The sequence below is a fragment of the Rhinopithecus roxellana genome, chromosome 12 (assembly GCF_007565055.1).
Source record: "Rhinopithecus roxellana isolate Shanxi Qingling chromosome 12, ASM756505v1, whole genome shotgun sequence".
NCBI lineage: Eukaryota > Metazoa > Chordata > Mammalia > Primates > Cercopithecidae > Rhinopithecus > Rhinopithecus roxellana.
Window position 1 is genome coordinate 116500572 of NC_044560.1, and position 20609 is coordinate 116521180.

General features: G+C 42.9%; 1 protein-coding gene across 7 annotated transcripts; it reads right to left on the bottom strand.

The window, feature by feature from the left end:
• Positions 1–5657: 5657 nt before the first annotated feature.
• On the bottom strand, positions 5658–17082 carry ZNF615 (zinc finger protein 615). Of its 7 annotated transcripts, none has more exons than XM_010376541.2 (6): positions 16935–17014; positions 16075–16112; positions 12163–12366; positions 10680–10806; positions 10317–10412; positions 5658–9161 (listed from the first exon to the last, which is right to left on the bottom strand). In XM_010376541.2, exons 3-6 carry the CDS (start codon positions 12175–12177, stop codon positions 7204–7206), a joined length of 2196 nt encoding a protein of 731 aa, XP_010374843.1. In that variant the 5' UTR covers positions 12178–12366; positions 16075–16112; positions 16935–17014; the 3' UTR covers positions 5658–7203. The 7 variants fall into 7 exon arrangements, with proteins under 7 accessions (XP_010374843.1, XP_030769441.1, XP_030769439.1 ...); XM_030913581.1 differs by lacking the exon at positions 16935–17014 and adding an exon at positions 16789–16916; XM_030913579.1 differs by lacking the exon at positions 16935–17014 and adding an exon at positions 16753–16916.
• Positions 17083–20609: the final 3527 nt, after the last annotated feature.

The window sequence follows — 20609 nt, forward strand, 5'->3', positions numbered from 1 at the left end:
TCGATCTCCTGACCTCGTGATCTGCCTGCCTCAGCTTCCCAAAGTGCTGGGATTACAGGCGTGAGCCACCACGCCTGGCCTAGAAAACATAATTATTATTTAAAGAAGAAGAAGAAGAGAAAGAGGAAGAAGAAGAAGAAGGAAGAAGAAAGAAGAGGAAGAAGAAAGAAAGGAAGAAAGGAAGGAAGAAGAAAAGAAAAGAAAGAAGAGATTTCGAGAAGGAGTTATGATGTAAGCCTGGTCATGACAGACTAAAGGAAAAGAGGAGGCACCTATGATTGGGGTTGGGCCTCCTAGAAAGGTCACTTTTAGTAAAGGTGCCAATGGGAAGAGCAGAACCAGAATTGAGAGTATAAAAATATTAAGAGCGAAGAGCTTTTTGACAAAAGTGCCAAGACAATTCAATAAGGATAGTCTTTTCTTTTCTTTTTTTTTTTTTTTTTGAGATGGAGTCTCGCTCTTTCGCCCAGGCTGGAGTGCAGTGGCCGGATCTCAGCTCACTGCAAGCTCCGCCTCCCGGGTTCACGCCATTCTCCTGCCTCAGCCTCCCGAGTAGCTGGGACTACAGGCGCCCGCCACCTCACCGGGCTAGTTTTTTGTATTTTATAGTAGAGACGGGGTTTCACTGTGTTAGCCAGGATGGTCTCGATCTCCTGACCTCGTGATCCGCCCGTCTCGGCCTCCCAAAGTGCTGGGATTACAGGCTTGAGCCACTGCGCCCGGCCAGGATAGTCTTTTCAACAAGCGGCACTGGGATAACTGGATATCCACATGCAGAAGAATGAGTTAAGACCCTTAAACCATACACAAAAGTTAACTTAAAATAGATCATTGATCTAAGTTTAAGAGGTAAAAGTATAAAAGTTAGAGAAGAAAAAGGGAGATAATCTTCATGAACGTGGGTTAATTCTGAGACGAGAGTAAAGGATGAGCCATAAAACGAAATAAAATTAATAAAGTGGACTTAATTTTTTTCTAAGTTTGTGCTTCTAAACACAATATTGAAGAAAGTGAGGTGGGGCACGGTGGCTCACACCTGTAATCCCAGCACTTTGGGAGGCCGAGGCAGTCGGATCATCTGAGGTCAGGAGTTCAAGACCAGCCTGGCCAACATGGCGAAACCCGTCTCTACTAAAAATACAAAAATTACCCGGACGCGGTGGTGTGCGCCTGTAATTCCAGCTACTCGGGAGCCTGAGGCAGGAGAATTGCGTGAACCCGGGAGGCGGAGGTTTCAGCGAGCCGAGATCACGCCACTGCACCCCAGCCTGGGTGACAGAGCAAGACTCCTCGGTAAAGAAACCACTTCGTCACCCTGAACCACTCTGATTTTTATGGGTGCAATGAGAAGAGTGGATGTAGGAAGACAGTTTTTTAATAGAAACCTTCAGGACAGATTTGGACTTGAAAGACTGACAGAAGTGTTTCCAGCATCCAGTTAGTCTCAAAGCAACCACTAACCTTCAACTGCACACCTCAAAGCCTCCAGCCTCATTACATTTTCAAACACAGACAAGCCCCGTCTTCCCCGAAATAAAATTGCCTTCAAATTCAATTTAAAACTCACCACAGAGGCACTCCTTTGACACTCCTTCCCCTAGACCTTTCATTCACGCCACTCCTTTTCCTAGCTCCGGCTTCTCTGTGTCTGGGCCCCACATTAAATTGCAAACCTGAGCAAAAAACAGCATTCACTGAGAGACACTTTGCATCCAGTTTTCAATTACTGAGACCCATGAAGAGTGAACATATAGACCCCAAGTTCTGTCCTTGGGACCCTCAGTCATTAAACTCTTAAAACTAAACCTTAACCTTCGACTTCCCAAGGGTCCCTTTCTCACACCCATATTCCTCGCTGACTAAACTGAAATAAAACCCCTGAAAACGGACATTCACATGCATTTCCACTTCGTGGTCCCCACAAGCTCCCCATCCGGATTCACACGCTGCATCAGGCTCTCAAGGCGACAGTAGCAGCTACCAAAGGCCGAACACATATCAGAACTTACTTCCGATTCTGGAATTGTGGTGCTGCAACCCCATCCTTCGCCATCTCTAAGAACACCGAGAGGCTGGGAGGCGGGCTTCCGGAGAGGGACATGGGACATTTCCCAAAGTCCAGGTTCTGGCTTTGAACATTTTATATGAGGTAACATAGCTGTTTTACCTCATAGAGCAGATTATGTCATTTCTGATGGGAGTGACCGTAACGGCTGCCATGGCTCAAGGAGGTGGGAAGAAATGCAAATGTTTTTGGGGGACTCCAGTACCCTCCCTTCCTCCTTACAAGAGACTGTCACGACACTGCGCTAACTGCGTAGGTTTTCAGAGACTATCTAAGGAGAAAACTGGAAAGATGGCTGCATCCCTGAGCCGTTTGGCAGGAGCACCACGGGAACCACCATCTTACACAAAGTCCAGGGTCCATAAAACAGAAGAAACTGCAGACAACTGGCTGGATGAGGTTTGTACAAGCCAAGATGTCACTGGGGCGGCCACAACAAAAACACTGAAGGTTTCAGTCCTGTTCAGGTCTCACTGGATGTGCTGTGAATTTTAGTAGTAAAAGGAAAAAGGAGTTGAAGATGCAAAATGTTCAGGTTCCAACAGCAGCAAAAATAACATATTTGCAAATAAACAGCCAAGAGTCATTAATACTCCGAAAACAAAACAGTCATTAAAACTAACTCTGAGTCCGCCCTAGTGAAGAATAGCGGACAATAGCTGCAAAGCCAGTATGATAAATATATTAAAAAACATAAAGGAAAATATTTCGGACATATTTAAGTGTTTAAAGGAAAATATGGCAATAATCCCATAAAGGAAAATCTCAATAAAGACATTGAAAATATAATAAAGAATCCAATATAAATGTTCGTGCTGAAAAATACGGTAACAATTAAAAATTCACATGATAATATCACCAGCAGATTGCAATGTCAGAAGAAACGTTGAGCAAACTTGAAGAGCAAAAGAAATTATCCACCAGCAAGAAAAGAAGAAAAGTTTTAAATACTTGTAAGACATCAGATGTACTATTTTATTTTATTTTATTTTTGAGACGGAGTCTTGCTCTGTCGCCCAGGCTGGAGTGCAGTGGCCAGATCTCAGCTCACTACAAGCTCTGCCTCCCGGGTTTACGCCATTCTCCTGACTCAGCCTTCCGAGTAGCTGGGACTACAGGCGCCCGCCACCTCGCCCGGCTAGTTTTTTGTATTTTTTTTATTAGAGACGGGGTTTCACGTGTTAGCCAGGATGGTCTCGATCTCCTGACCTCGTGATCCGCCCATCTCAGCCTCCCAAAGTGCTGGGATTACAGGCTTGAGCCACCGCGCCCGGCCTGTACTATTTTATTTTTTTTAAATAGAGCTGGAGTTTCGCTATTTTGCTGAGGCTGCTCTCAGACTCCTGATTATCAAGCAATCCTCCTGTCTTAGCCTCCCAAAGTGTTAGGATTACAGGCATGAGCCACAACACCCAGGCCAGATAGGAATCACAAGAAAAAAGTTAACAAAGAATATTTTAAGAGATAATAGCTAAAATTTTAGGATTACAAAGGAACTTCCTGAACCTGGTTAAGAAAAAAAACTATGTAAAAAAGATTCTATAGCTAACATATTTTTTAAAAGACTGAATACTTCTCCCCTAAAATTGCAAACATGGCCAAAATGTCCACTCTTACTGTACCTATTTAATAGAGTGGAAGCCCTAGCCCGTGAAGAAAGGTAAAAAAAGGAAAACACTGGAACGCAGAATTATCACTGCCTGTCTTCACAGAAGACATGATTATATAAATATAATCCCAAGGAGTCTACAGAACTAGACAAGTGAGTTTAGCAGTCATAAGGTAAAAAGTCAACACTCACTCAAATAAATGTTATTTCTAAAGAGTAACAATGAACAATTGGAAGCTAAATTATGAACACAAGAATATTTGCAATAGCTCCAAAATTATGGCCAGGAGCAGTGGCTCACACCTGTAATCTCAGCACTTTAGGAGGCTGAGGTGGGCAGATCACTTGAGCCCAGAGTTCGAGACCAGCCTAGGCAACATGGTGAAACCTCATCTCTAAAAAAAAAATACAAAAATTAGCCAGGTGTGTTGGTGCATGCCTGTAGTCGCAGCTAGTTGGGAAGATAAGCAGGAGGATCACTTGAACCTGGGAGGCGCAGGTTGCAGTGAACCCAGACTGCACCATTGCGCTCCAGCCTGGGCAATAGAATGAGGCTCTATCACAAACAGTATAAAATAACAGCAGGCCGGGCACGGTGGCTCACGCCTGTAATCCCAGTACTCTGGGAGGCCGAGGCAGGCGGATCACAAGGTCAGGAGATAGAGATCAGCCTGGCTAACACGGTGAAACCCCGTCTCTACTAAAAATACAAAAAAAATTAGCCAGGTGTGGTGGCGGGTGCCTGTAGTCCCAGCTACTTGGGAGACTGAGGCAGGATAATGGCGTGAACCCAGGAGGCGGAGCTTGCAGTGAGCCGAGATCATGCCACTGCACTCCAGCCTGGGCGTCAGAATGAGAATCCATCTCCAAAAAAAATTTAAAAATTAAAAAATCACTGCAAAAATATGATCCACTTAAATATTTACCAAAACATAAATAATGTATATGCTATAAATTCAGTAACACTGACTTAAAAAAAAAAAACAGCAAGGAAAGCCTAATTAAGTGGAGAGACATAGCTGGTTGGAAGATTCAACATAGTAAAGATGGCAAATAAACCAACTTTGATTATACATTTAATGCAATCTCAATAAAACTCCCAAAGGACTTTTTGTGGATATAGACAAGCTTATACTTAAAATTTATACAGAAAAGCAAAGAAACTAGAATAAACAAAACTATTTTGAAAAAGAAAAATAAAGCTGGTAGACTCTGACTACTCCATTTTATGACTAAAATCACGATATGTGTTATATGGTATTATTAGTGGAGTGATAGACACGCACATCAACAAAAGAGTCAAGAAACGGACACAAGAACAGGCAACTGATTTTTACAAATGTTCAAAATCAGTTTAATGGAAAGAGGACAGTGTTTTCAATACTGTTGAATCAACTGGGCAACCATAGGCTGAACTTTAAATTAACCCTTACCCTGTATACAAAGATCAATTTAAATGGATCATATTGCTAAACATTAAAAGCAAAACTGACTGGGTGTGGTGGCTCATACCTGTAATCCCAGCACTTTGGGAGGCCGAGATGGCCAGATCACGAGGTCAGGAGATCGGGACCATCCTGGCCCACATGGTGAAACCCTGTCTCTACTAAAAATACAAAAATTAGCTGCACTTGGTGGCGCATGCCTGTAATCCCAGCTACTTGGGAGGCTGAGGCAGGAGAATCACTTGAACCTGGGAGATGCAGGTTGCAGCGAGCCAAGATTGTACCACTGCACTCTAGAATAGGGGACAGAGCAAGACTCCATCTCAAAAACAAAAGAATACAAAACAAAAAAAATACGACAGCATCAAGTGGAAGAATGCGGAGCAACTGAACCTGTGTATATATTGCTGGTGAGCAATGAAACACCACTCTGGTTAGTGTCTTACAAAGGTAAACATACACTTACCTTATGACCCATGAATCATACTTTTCAGTAATTATCCTAGAGAAATGAAAAATTGTGCTCACACAAAGCCTGTGTGCACAAATGTTCATAGGATTTTTATTTGCGAAAATAAGAAAAACTGGAAACCACCCTAAAGTCCTTCAGTGGGTGAATAAACAAATTGTGGTATATTCATATCATAGATTATTAGTCACCAATAAAAATAAAACAATGATACACAAAACAATTTGGATGGATTTCAGGTTAATTTGCTTTAGGTCAAATAGCCAATACCAAAAGGGTACATGCTATATGATTCCATTTTTATAACATGCTACTAATGACAAAACTAAAGATGAAAAGATTTCTGATTGCCAAGGGTTAGGGTTGAGGAGAGGTTGTGACTATAAAAAGGTAGCATGAGGGAGTTTGCACTGATGCAAAATTCTGAATCTCGATTGTGGAGGTGGTGACATGAATCAATACATGTGATAAGATTTCTTAAAGCTACATATAAAAACCAAACAAAAATGCACACATGTTAAAACTGGTGATTTCCAAATAAATTCTGTAGTTAACAGTATTGTAACAATTTCACTTTCCTGTATTTGGTAATGAACTATGCTTATGTAAGGTGTTATCTTTGGAAGAAGCTGGGTTAAGGGTATTCAAGAATCCTGGAATATTTTGGTAAGATTTTGTGAATCTAAACTTATTTCAAAATAAAAACTTACAAAAACATCTTATTTATATTAATTTCATAACACCTGATGTTACTTATAAACTTAAACACATTCAAGTATGTTCAATTACACTTATGAATTGAATATACTGTATCCAGTTTCATTCTGAAGTACTTCAGTTATTCTGAAATAACACAAACTTAGAACCAAAGAAATGCAGGAGTTAATCATATAACAAAATGAGGCAGGCAAAAAATATTCATATATTGTATACAATATTAAATTTTAATTCATGATTAGAGGAAATCACAATTTAAAATGTATAAAATCAGTGACAAGGCAACTAGGAATATGGCTCAAGGTATCCTGTTCCCAAATGCACACAAGGCTATTATCTTCTAAGGTTAGAATTGTGACAGAAAGCTGTCATCCATCATTTTGCCAAGGCTTCTTTCTTGCATTAAGTACTCTGATACTTTCCTGAAAGTCTTGTACATTGAATGTTTTCATAAGTTATTTTCTGCATTATTTCCTGGCACATGATGAGGCAAAACATTTTATTGAAAACCCTGCCATATTCACTGCCAGAGGAAAGTATTTCTCCAGTGTGAACTCTCTCAATCTATTGAGGTTTTATTTTTGGGCAAAGACTTTCCTATAATTATTACATTTCCACCAATTAGTAGTTTATTCATGATCTATGATCACTTCTGTGGGGGTTTATCTTCCCACCAAAGGTTTTCATAGTCTGCCACATTCATAGTGTTTTCCTCAGTATACAATTTTTAGACATAATGTCCTAAAATATTTTCTCAAATGTTTTGTACTGTTTTCTCTGACACAAAATATGAGGTAATTGATCACTAAACAAACAAACATAGTCTGCATTCACGAAATTACTCTTCTTTGCAGATATCTTGAGGGCCTATATCTGGCAAGGGGCTTTCCCAAAATGACTACCTGTGAATTCTCTTGTGTTTAACAAGGATAGACAAGTGGGCAAAAGCTTTCCCACAATCGCTACATCCATAGGGCCTCTCTCCTGTATGTTTTCTTTGATGAACATTGAGCCCTGACTTTGTAGTGAAGGCTTTCCCACAGTCACTGCATTTGTACGGTTTCTCTCCCGTGTGAATTCTCTGATGTGTAATAAGATCATTTTTGCGCAAAGAGAATTTTCCACATTCAGTGCATGCAAAGGAAGTCTTTCCTGTGTGAAATCGCTGATGTTGTATGAGGCATGTCTTCTTCCTGAAGGTTTTATCACATTCATTGCATTTGTATGGCTTCTCTCCAGTATGAGTTTGCTGATGTATACCAAGAGTACTCTTCATGGTGAAGCCCTTTCCACATTCATTGCATATATAAGGTTTCTCTCCAGTATGAGTTCGCTGATGTGCAATGAGCATGCTTTTGCCAGTTAAGCCTTTGCCACATTCACTGCATACATAGGGTTTCTCTCCTGTATGAGTGCGCCGATGTACATTGAGATGACTCTTCTCAGTGAAGCCTTTTCCACACTCATTGCAAATATAAGGTTTCTCTCCTGTATGAGTTCGTTGATGTCCCATTAGCCGGATCTTTGCTGGAAAGCCTTTTCCACACTCACCACATACATAGGGTTTTTCTCCAGTATGAGTTCGCTGATGCACAATAAGGCGGCTCTTCACAGTGAAACCTTTTCCACAATGATTGCATGTATATGGCTTCTCTGCAGTATGAGTTCGTTGATGTACAATGAGGTCACTCTTCATGGTGAAACCTTTTCGACATTCGGTGCATACATAGGGTTTCTCTCCAGTATGTGTTCGCTGATGTCTGATGAGTGGGCTCTTTAAGGCAAAGCCCTTTCCACACTCATTGCATTTATAAGGTTTCTCTCCAGTATGAGTTCGTTGATGTACCATGAGACAGTGCTTCATTGAAAAGCCTTTTCCACATTCACTGCATGTATATAATTTCTCTTCTGTATGAGTTTGCTGATGTGTGATAAGACTGTTCTTCAAGGTGAAGCCTTTCCCACATTTATCGCATATAAAGGGTTTCTCACCAGTATGAGTTCGATGATGTGCAGTAAGACGCCTCTTCTCAATGAAGCCTTTTCCACATTCACTACATATATAAGGTTTTTCTCCTGTATGAGTTTTCTGATGTGTAGTGAGACTGAACTTTGTAGAGAAGGCCTTCCCACATACACTGCATCCATGGGGTTTCTCTCCTGTATGAGTTCGTTGATGATAAATGAGCCGACACTTCTTGATGAAGGCTTTCCCACATTCACTACATGTGTACGGTTTCTCTCCCATATGAGTTTTCTGATGTATATTGAGCTGTGATTTCTTGAGGAAAGTTTTGTCACATTCAGTGCATTCATAATGTTTCAGTCCTGTATGAGTTCTCTGATGGTCCATTAGCCTGGATTTTCTGGAGAAAGCTTTCCCACATATACTGCATACATGAGGTTTTTCTCCAGTGTGTACTCTCTGATGATCAGTCAACTGAGACAACTTGAGGAAGGCTTTCCCACATTCACTGCATACATGGGCATTCTCTATGTCATGAGTTCTCTGCTGCTTAACGACCTGGGACTTATTAATAGGTTTTGCAATTGCAGGAAACTTCATTTCAGTATAAAATTGCTTATGGTTAGCATGAAAAAGGGATTTCCCATCTCCATTAAACTCAGCAGAGTCCTTTAGGCCACAGCTCCTTTTCTGGTTTTCAAAACTTAAATTTGATTTTAAAGGTTTTTCATGTAAGTCAAAGGCATCAGGATCTTGCTTCAGCAGGAGATGACTTTTGTTCTGATTAACACTATTTCCAAACATATTCTGTTCATAGCATTGTTTCACACTCTTCTGAATACTTTGATTTTGCAAGTGATGTTGCAGAGGATCATCAATTTTCCTGATTTCTAGGAAAGAAGAGAACAGTCAATCACTCCATCTTCTTGTTTTGAAATAAACTATTTAAACTATTTTTAAATACTGCCTTGGTGTGAGGTGACTCTTTAGTGAAAACCCTATTTTATTTATTTGTTTTTTGTGTGTAAGCAATAAAGCTTTTTAATAACCTGGGTGCAGGCATACTGAGTCTGAAACTCGGTGCAAGCTTTCAGGCTGAGGTGGGAGGATCGCTTGAGCCCAGGAGGTCAAGGCTGCAGTGAGCCTGGGTGACAGATGAGACCTTGTTTCCAAAAAAAAAAAAAAAGTATGGAGAAACTCAGTATTCAGTATAGGAGGAATAAGAGAACTTAAGAATCACATAGATGCCAATTAGAGACCAGGTTATCATGGGCACAGCATCCAGAGGGGAGAGAATGAGGGAGAATAATGATTCCCAGAGTGGGAATAATGAAGGAAAATTATTATTTTCCTACTAGGGCAGGAAGATGCAGTAGTCAGAAAAAAGTCATGAGTGCAAAGGTCTCTCTTTCTGGAGAGTCCTGGAAAGTGGAATTTCATAGTAAGAGAGGTAATACACAAGCAGAGACAGAGTGACAGTGGATGAGAAAAAGCAGATTTGAAAATCCTAAGAAGATAATTATGTAGACAAAAACAAGATATGTATAAAATAAACAAAGACGAAATCTCAAGGAAAAAAAAGTGGGGGCCGGGCATGGTGGCTCACGCCTCTAATCTCAGCACTTTGGGAGGCCAAGGCGGGCAGATCATGAGGTCAAGAGATCAAGACCAATATGGTGAAACCCCATTTCTACTAAAAATACAAAAATTAGCTGGGCATGGTGGCACGTGCCTATAGTCCCAGTTACTCGGGAGGCTGAGGCAGGAGAATCCCTTGAACCCGGGAGGCAGAGGTTGCAGTGAGCCAAGATCATGCCACTGCACTCCAGCCTGGTGACAGAGTGAGTCTCCATTTCCAAAAAAAAAAAAAGAAAGAAAGTAGGGCATATTTTCCATACTACAACAAAAAAGAGCTCTTTCTGGGAAGAAGGAGTCATGGAGGGGCTGTTGCTGTGTCTTCAGATGCCCTCACTACTTTGACGTCTGCTCTGTGTGAGCAGAACATGATGTCTGTGGCTGTCCACCTGGCTGGTTCTCTCACTCACCACAACAGATTCGAGTGTAGACTTCATCTTCTGTTGTGCAAGGTTCTTCTCCTTGTTCCAACTTGGATAGTGCATCTGGTTTGCTGGCTTGATACCCTGTTCATGGGAAATGACAGAAGATTTAGACAAATCGAATGGGGCTGGCAATGTTGAAAAAGGAGAGTGCTACATTTTAAGAACTACACAGGTGTCAAATCTGTAACATCAAGGCTTTTCTGTCACAAGAAGGTAGATTATACTCTCTTGCGTGGGGCAAGAGAATGATGTGAGAATCCACCACTTCAGAGTACTGCAGGTAAGCAGCTGAGAAAGGAAGGCCACTGACTGGGCACCAACTGAGTGACACAGGGCAGCTGTCCTCACCCACTGCCACCAGGTTGCTGTAGTTCTCCAACATCACGTCCCGGTACAGGTCCTTCTGAGCAGGGCTCAGGAACTGCCACTCCTCCCAGGTGAAGTCCACAGCCACATCCTCCAGTGTTAGGGATTCCTATAATAACACACTCCTGTTTAATGAAGTGATATTCTTTTGGTGATAGGAAAAGAATGTCAAGGAAGTCATTCTGCTCATTTTCCCCATATAGGAAGCTGGTGGGGTTTTTTCTCAGTACATTGTGACAGAATAAGAATCCTAGTAAAATATTTTGTAGTTGTGCAGTCATCCATTCATTCAACAACGTTGAAAAAGTCAAAGAAATGTCTGTAATACACAGCTATCCAATCCTCTTGCTAATGAAAGAACATCTACAATATATAGCATCTATTTCCCAATACCAAACTAGTTATAAGTAGATGCCAGTTACAAGTAGATAAATAATACAGATTCTTAAATTCACTATGAGCTTTCAGGCCAATATCAAACTCTGTAATGAAGACATGGCAGATGCCAGTATCACTAGACAATGCATACTAAATAACTATGGTTAATATAGTTAACCAATTATTATTTTATTCTGAATGAAATAAAAGAAACTATATAAAACATGTATAAAGCACAAAGATTATTAGATGATTAAGCAAATTTATTTTTTTGTTTGCTTGTTTTGTTTTTTTGAGATAGAGTCTTACTCTGTTGCCCAGACTGGAGTGCAGTGGCACAATCTCAGCTCACTGCAACCTCTGCCTCCTGGGTTTAAGCAATTGTCCTGCCTCAGTCTCCCTAGTAGCTGGGATTACAGGCGCACGTCACCACACCTGGCTAATTTTTGTATTTTTAGTAGACATGAGGTTTTGCCGTGTTGGCCAGGCTGGTCTCATACTCATAATCCAAAGTGCTGGGATTACAGGCGTGAGCCACAGCGCCCGGCCATGATTAAGCAAATTTGGAAAAAAAAAAATCCTTAGAATATATATGTAGACACATGTATCCACACAAATTCATATGTATGTGTATGTTATTAGACAGCGTTAATAACATTAAATACAATGAAGGAACAGCTACAAGAAATCTACTTTTGCATTTATGAGAAGGCTGCAGTTAAGAACACCAACTACCACAACACCTTTGTGAAGAACTATCAAAGATGTATGTGAGTCTCAGAATCATATGCCATGAAACATTAACATCCCTCAAGAAACTGGTCCGCTTTCTCACAGCTGATGTAACTTACCATAGAGGCAAGTTTACAGTCAATGTAACCTATGGGGTCCCACACAGTCACAAATTCCAACATGAATCATGTAGTACGAATCCTATGAATAACATATCCCTGATCCTTCTTTGCCCAGATTTCTCCAGGTCCCGATATTTCCAATTTATACTTTTCTGATTAATTACCTTGATTTTTACAAGACTTTAAAAATACAATGGAGAATAAAGGAAGGAATAAAACAAACCAAAAGTCACCTGGGCCTGCATCATTGTCTCCTAAATTTGGGAAATGACTGCTAACTTGGACGTTCTGTATTTGTCTCTTCTGAATCAGCTCGAAATTTCCGTTCAGAAACTTCAATCACCAATCAAGAATGTCCCCAGCAATGATGACACCCAAGTCTTGGAAACTCTGCCTCCTTCCTTCACTTGATTTCTCTTGTTCTCAGCACCTGTGGGCTGAAGAGCAAATTACTCTGAGTGGTACATTCTTTTTAGGCCCAGATGTTGTCACTGTTCCTATATGCTCACCTTAAATCAAGGCCCCCAAATATCTGTCTGTCCTTTTATTTAGTGCTCCAGAAGCTTTTATATCTGGGCTAGTAAAATGTAACATTCTGAGTATAGGGGAGGTACAGCACCCTTCTATATAAAGTTGACATGGTATGATTACTGCTAGTAAGTGAAAGAGAATGTGGGAAAAAGAATCATCACAACGGGATGCCCAGCAGGAGGGCAATCCCCAGGCAGATCAGTTTTAGGAAAGAGGTCACATAGACAGCTAAGATGTACACATTTTGTCTTTAAAACCATGTGTACCCATCTACCTTTTCCAGAGGTCTTTTTACATTCCTTTTTGTTTTTGTTTTTTTTTTTTTTTGAGACGGAGTCTTGCTCTGTCACCCGGGCTGGAGTGCAGTGGCCGGATCTCAGCTCACTGCAAGCTCCGCCTCCCGGGTTCACGCCATTCTCCTGCCTCAGCCTCCCGAGTAGCTGGGACTACAGGCACCCGCCACTTCGCCCGACTAGTTTTTTGTATTTTTTAGTAGAGACGGGGTTTCACCGTGTTAGCCAGGATGGTCTCGATCTCCTGACCTTGTGATCCGCCCGTTTCGGCCTCCCAAAGTGCTGGGATTACAGGCTTGAGCCACCGCGCCCGGCCGGTCTTTTTACATTCTAGGATGCATATACTATAATTTGAGAACATTGTCCTAAGCAATTGATAAGCACTATCTTATTTAAATTATTCATTACCATCCACATCTTTAACTTTTTTTTTTTTTTGAGACGGAATCTCGCTCACTCTGTCGCCCAGGCTGGAGTAAGACTCCAGTGGTGTGATCTCTGTTCACTGCAACCTCCATCTTCTGGGTTCAAACGATTCTCCTGCTTCAGCCGCCCGAGTAACTGGGATTACAGGTGCATGCCACCATGCCCAGCTAATTTTTGTATTTTTAGTAGAAACAGGGTTTCACCACGTTGGCTAGGCTGGTCTTGAACTCCTGACCTCAAGTGATCCACTCATCTCGACCTCCCAAAGTGCTGGGATTACAGGCGTGAGCCACTGCGCCCCGCCGCCATCCACACCTTAATACTTGCAAAGTATTATAAGTATAAATGTATAAAGGATACTCAGCAAAATATCCTTGAGGAATTACATATTATAACAAATCCTAATCGATATTCTTCAAGCAAAAGAAAGATGACTCCAGTGTAAGCAGAGGAGTAAGGTCTGAAGAGCAACAAAATGGTAAGTAAGTAATAAAGTCTAAATCAGTATTGACTGGAAAAATAATAATGATAACAATATATCAGGAAGTTTCTACATATATAGTGTTAAAATATTCCATAAGAACATATAAAGTAGGAGGATGGCAAATGAAAAAGTATTTTAAGATATCTGCATAGCAGAAGAGCATAAAATATTAATTACCATAACATTAACAAATAAGTTTGTATGTTATTTGTAATCAATAGTGTCAGCAATAAAACTAATTTAAAAAAATTATTTCCACGTTAAAAGAGAGGTCTATGGTTTCCGTGGTAGCTACTTAACTCTACCACTGTAGCTCAAAAATGCCCATATACAAAAAAACGGACAAATGATTGTGGCCAGGTCCCAACAAAACTTTATTAACAGAAACAGGTGCTGGGAGATTTAGTCCATGGGTCTAGTTGCCCAACTGTGAATTAGTGCAGAAAAGCCATATGGTCACCTAAATCAACAGTCAGTAATATAGTATCCAGGACCTGGACCACCTGTTTTGTAAATAAAGTCTTATGGGAACACAGCTAGATGCATTCCATGACATCTCGTCTCAGACTATTGTCACATTACAATGGCAGAGTTGAGAATTTGGGTCTAGAATGCTACTCAGTAGAATGCAGTATAAAAAAATCATCAAAGATGACTTTTGAACATAAGGGGCAAATTATCAGTATTTGCCTAAAATGTCTGTATTCCTTTAGTCAGGTGGCTGGATGCAAAATTTGAATAGAAAAATCTTATATCCTCCTAAAGCATATACAGATCAAGAGTCACTATTAATAGCAGAACACTGGGAATAATTTAACATTCTATTGAAAATTGCCAATAAAGGTACCCCTGGTAACCCAAAACCCCATTTCTAGAACTTTCTGAAAAGGTAATATTGGCAAAAGTGTGCTATCTGACAGGTCATTTTTACTTTCTTCACTGGATTTTTCATGGGGAAAACACAGGTTTACATCAGAAAAATATTAGCATTCTACATTTAAAATAAAATTGCTGATGGTAGCTCAGTAATATAAGTTTATGGCTTTAAATGTTTTCATTAACAGAAAAAAGAGAAACAAGGCGGGAGAAAGGGAGAGAAAAAATGAATATACGTACAAATTTTACAAAAGACAAAACCATAAATAATCCTCAGAAATAACCGTGGAGAAAAGATGTTTAACTCCTCTTTTGGCCAACAAGGAAAGAGACACAAGTTATGCCAATCACACAATGAGCAAGAAGCAGAATCAGGACTGAAAATCCAGGTTTGTTTCACTTCAAAATCCACTTTTACTTCACTTTATACCTAACCAAAATTATCTGTAAATCAGATGCCTCTTTATTAAGTAAATAAAGAAAGCAATTAAAAGGCTATTAGTGGCTGAGCACAGTGGCTCACGCCTGTAATCCCATCACTTCGGGAGGCCGAGGTGGGCGGATCACGAGGTTAGTAGATCAAGACCATCCTGGCTAACACGGTGAAACCCTGTCTCTACTAAAATTACAAAAAAATTGGCCAGGTGTGGTGGCGGGCGCCTGTAGTCCTAGCTACTCGGGAGGCTGAGGCAGGAGAATGGCATGAACCCAGGAGGCGGAGCTTGCAGTGAGCCGAGACAGCACCACTGCACTCCAGACTGGGTGACACAGTGAGACTCTGTCTCAAAAGAAAAAAAAAAAAGGCTATTAGTAGAATAATTCTAATTGATCATATACAGAATTATTTAGAGGAATGGTACTTATGTCTGTAACTTACTTTGAAATATACCAAAATCGACAACAAATAAGGAATGATTCACAGAGGAATGGATGAATACTTAGAAAACCACTAGAGCTGATCTAATACAATGTTAATGGTAAAAGCTAGGTGGTATGCATACTGGTAGTAACTTCAAACTTCTTTCAATATTTCCATAGGTTCAAAAATTTTCACATAAAAATATGTTAGGCAGAGAGAAAAATATTGTAATACTAAGAATTAAGATGACCAATTATAAAGTAAATATTTAAAATTAATTTATCTTTTGTTATAAATTATAAGGAAAGGGGAGTCAGAAAGCAATCCACTGCAATAAAAGTAATAGTCTAGATTGAAGATTAAAGGCAGGAAAAACAAAATTCGTGGATAAATGGGTAATCATAAAACGTTCCTAAAAACGATACCTAAACATTTTAAAACATTTCACTTCTATCCAATCGTATGCATAAACTTAATGTGAATGCGCTTATAGTACCACTGGCTCAAACAGTAAAAACAACTTGTAAATGTTTATTACATAATATAAAATGAAAAAGAAAATAGCACCATTTATGTAATTTATCTGAATTATGAATATTAAGCACATAACATACACGTCTAAAACTGAAATATTCTAAAAATTTGACAAAGGTTATCTTTGAGTAACCGAGCTTACCATGGCAGAGACGTTATATTACTTGTGTCAGAAAGAACCTGAAAAGAAATATTCAAGAGGAAGACACTGGCAACTTGCAGGACAAAAGGTAGAAGCCGCATCTTAAATATAAAACATACTACTTTTAGGTATGCTAGATGATTGATCTCGCCAAAAACTTCCATTTCTGAGGATTCAAGACCAAGGGGTGATGGAGGGTGCCAAAGGGGATTTAAAAACCAGTCGTGGAGAAGGGTCTTGGGCAGAAGGGGAATGCTAAGGAGCATCAATTCTGTTCCAGCAGCCAGGGCTGGGGCTCAACCCACCACCTGCCATGGATCCCAGGCCTCCAGAGTTGCAGCCCACATCGGAATCTGTAGCGCTACCACCACCGTCACTCGGATTAATTCCAAAACCTGGATCAGAAACTTCCGTACCTTAACCCCCAAGGCAGTTCCTCAATCATTTAGTCCCAAACAAACCTGAACCATAAACCGATTCGCTGTCAAAACAAACCCTCTAGTTCGCAATCACTGAGCCCCGCCAAAGGACAACAGCAAAGACAACAGAATGTGACAGTAGCTGATCTCTAGAGATCTTTAACCACAAACCACACGAGGACCCTGTAACTGGTCCCAGAGGCACCCCATCACACACACACACACACACACACACACACACACACACCCTATCACGGACCTCTTATAGTTCCCCTGCTATAGGAATCGCACCCACACTAAGCTCCTGAAAGAATTCCACTGACGTCGCCAAACGCTGGCGCCGACAGATATCGGTCCATCACCACTGTCGACGAACACGCCCGGCCACGGACAGAATTTCCTCCCCCGTCACCACAGCGACCGCCCAGTGACTGAACTTACTTCCCAGAACTTGGTCGTCTCTGGCCTCATCTCTCGGCCTCCTCACTGCCTACCGAGGGTAGGAGGCGTTCCTAGCGTTTGCGCAGATGCAAGATGGCCGCGCCCTCGTCACCGTGGGGGCCGCCATCTTTGAGTATCTGACGTACACAAGGCAAAGGGGCCGTTTTGGCGCTGGTGACCGGAGGTGACCGGGAAGATGAAAGTGCACTGAAACTGTCCCATATCCTGGCACCTCAACCCTACAGAACCTCCACTTTACACAAGACAAAAATGGCGTGGAGGTAAATCCCTTTCACCAGCTGAATAGAAGGCTAAGATGGCCGCGATGTTTACACTTTGTACAAAGGTTAGGAAACAGTTCCTTGTGAGGAAAAAGGAGAACCGGCGGAGAAGGGACACCTCCGCCCTTTGGCCGCCGGATTTCTAGCAGAAAGTGGCTTGAAACGCCTTTTGAACGCAGAAGGGGGGTGCTAGCTACGCTGACGGAACAGGGGTAGCAGTCACAGACTACCTAATGAAAATGGTTGGAACGTGCCAAATTTATGTTGGGTGAAAGGCATGGGGAAAAGCCAGTAAAAGCCAGAAAGTATAGTTCCCAAGGCGGAGAGGAGAGCCTGGGACCCAGGTGGAGCCAAATATGAGGGCAGGATTCAGGAGAAATGGCCAGAAATTAAGGGAACAGGACCACTTCAGGGAGAAAGAAGGGTTGGGTAAGAGGCCGGGCACCGTGGCTCACGTCTGTAATCTCAGCACTTTGGGAGGCCAAGGTGGGCGGTGTTTGGATGAATGGAGGCAAGATGGTGCACTTCCGGGTTCTTCATCCCCCCCCCCCCAACTTTTCCCATCGCGCGAAAATGCAGCCGGTGCCCGGGAAGGTGCAGACCAACTGGGCATGCGCCAGGTGACGTCAATCCGAAGAGACCAAGATTTACCTGGTCGCACCTGTGGAACGCCCCTGACACGCCCATGCCCCGCCTATTGCCCTCCCACTCCTAGAAAAGCGGGCTCAGGAGGCACGCCGCGCACGGCCTTCCTCAGTCCTCCACTGCTGTCGGGATGTCAGGACTGCGGGAACTCCGTCGGAGAGCCCCACCGGGGGGCTCTGTCGGCCTTCTTTGCCGGAGGTGGACAGACCTCTTCCCCACACCTTAGGTGACCAAAATAAACTTGCAGTTTTGCTCCTACACTTGCCTACTCGCTGGTTCTTTTGTGCCCGCTCTGGTGGTCTTAGAAAAACAAATCAGTTGGTGCCGAAGACCCGGGAGGAGACCCCTCCTCAGGCCTCTAAGGGTTGAGGAACCTCCTCCTGCTCCCATGCGGCAGACGGACCAGGACCTGAGACCCGCTTCCCTCACTCTCACGGCCTCTCTGGGGTAAGTGCCCTTGTCTCCTCTTTATCTCCCTCGGCTAGAAATCCTGTGCAGGTCCGAGGTCCATTTGGAGCCACCAGGTGGCTCGGGAGACCCGTTCAGGATGGAGACGTCCGCCTGACGGTAATCTCCACTTTGGCTCCAAGAGCCTCCAGTCTGTCTCTGCTGGTTCCAAAGGACGCTTTGAAGCCAGGCAGAGATCCATTTCCATTTCCATTGTGTCCATTGTGTAAGTAAAGAGGAAACAAACGGGAAACCCCCAGTCCAAATTTCCAAAGAGCACCGGCCTGTCTGGGGTAAGTGCCCTTGTCTCCTCTTTACCTCCCTCGGCCAGAAATCCTGTGCAGGTCCAAGGTCCATTTTGAGCCACCAAGTGGCTCGGGAGACCCGTTCAGGACGGAGACGTCCGCCTGAAGGTAATCTCCACTTTGGCTCCATGAGCCTCCAGTCTGCCTCTGCTGGTTCCAAAGGACGCTTTGAAGCCAGGCAGGGATCCATTTCCATTTCCATTGTGTCCATTGTGTAAGTAAAGAGGAAACAAACGGGAAACCCCCCAGTCCAAATTTCCAAAGAGCACCCCCTTAGGGTGCCTCCTAGCCAATTTAAAAACCTTACAGCTTGAACAAGACTTTAGGAGGAAGCGGTTAATTTTCCTTTCCACTGTGGCGTGATCGACCTCAGCAATTTCTGCCAGCGGCTAGGCAAGTGGTCTGAAATTAATTACGTACAAGGCTTTTGGGCCGTAAGCTCTCGTCCCTATACTCCTCCTTCTCTCCCCGCTCTCTCCACCCCCTCCCTTCCTGCCCAGACTCCTCCTTCCTCCTCCTTATCTACTAGTAATCTACTCGGTCCCATGCCTCCTTCCGGGCCCCCAACTGGCTGTCTTGAGTCCCCTATCTCTGCCCACACCCTCCTACAGTGTTAGCACCTTTGCGAGAGGTGGCTGGGGCGGAGGGGGTAGTCAGAGTACATGTCCCTTTTTCATTGGCCGATCTTTCCAAAATTGAGAAGCGTTTAGGTGATTTCTCAGCTAATCCTACCATATACATAAAGGAATTTAGATACCTTTGTCAGGCCTATGACTTAACTTGGCATAACCTCCAGGTTATCCTAACCCCTACCCTAAACTGACTGAGGTCCTAACCCAGTATACCCAGTTAGATCCGGCCTCCCCCACAGGGGCCACCATTTTGGCGTCTTATTTCATTTCTCAATCAGCTCCTGACATTCGTAAGAAACTTCAGAAGGTAGAGGATGGTCCTCAGACACCAATACAAGACCTGGTTAAATTAGCCTTTAAGGTCTATAACTCCAGAGAGGAGATGGCAGGCTCGCCTCAAACAGAAGTTACAGCTCCTAGCAGTGGCTTTACAGCCCAGTCGTAACCCCAGGCCAGAGAGTACACACTCCGCAGACTCCAAGGCTACGAAAGGAGCCTGCTATAAGTGCGGCAAGGCAGGACACTACGCCAACAGGTGTCCTCAAGGTCCCTGAGCCCCAACGCAGCCTTGCTATAAGTGCAAGGCATCAGGACATTGGGCCAGTGAATGTCCTAACCCTCGTCCACCAGCAACCCTCTGCCCTGCTTGCCAGCAGGGAGGACACTGGAAGTCTGATTGCCCCACCCTGAGAACAGGTGCTGCGTCTCCACGTGACCCCCTTTCCCAGGATCCTGGGAGCTCCTTCCAGCTCCTACATCTGGACGACGATGACAACTGAAGGTGCTGAGACTCGGGGACCCCCATCACCCTCGCCGAGCCGCGGGTAACTCTCCTGGTAGCGGGTAAGACAATTTTTTAATCAACAGCGAGGCTACCTATTCTGTTTTGCTGTCCTTCTCTGGACCTAGCCTTCCATCCAATATCTCTGTAGTAGGAGTAAGCGGAAAGCCATCCACTCCACAAAAACTCCACTCCTTAATTGCTGCCTGGCCAACAACTACTCTGCACACTCGTTCCTCATTCCCAGCCAAAAAGGGCCCCTACCGAAAGCAATCAGTGGAAATCAGTTTGGCTTTCCCCACTCGCCTCAGACTTACTAAATTTTCTTAACTATCTCATACTCCTCAACCTTGCTGGGACCTTCCTTCTGGGTTTTGCCCCTATTCCAACAAATGCTTCCATTCCTCATTCCTATACTAATACTGTGCCTTATTTTATTCTTCATCCGTACGTCCAAATGCCAACCATGGGCCCCGAACTTAACGACGCCCCTTAACAGCAGGAAGTAGCCAGACAGACCACGGCGCCCCTTTATGACTATTATCAATAAAAGGTTGCACTGTTTGGATGAATGGAGGCAAGAT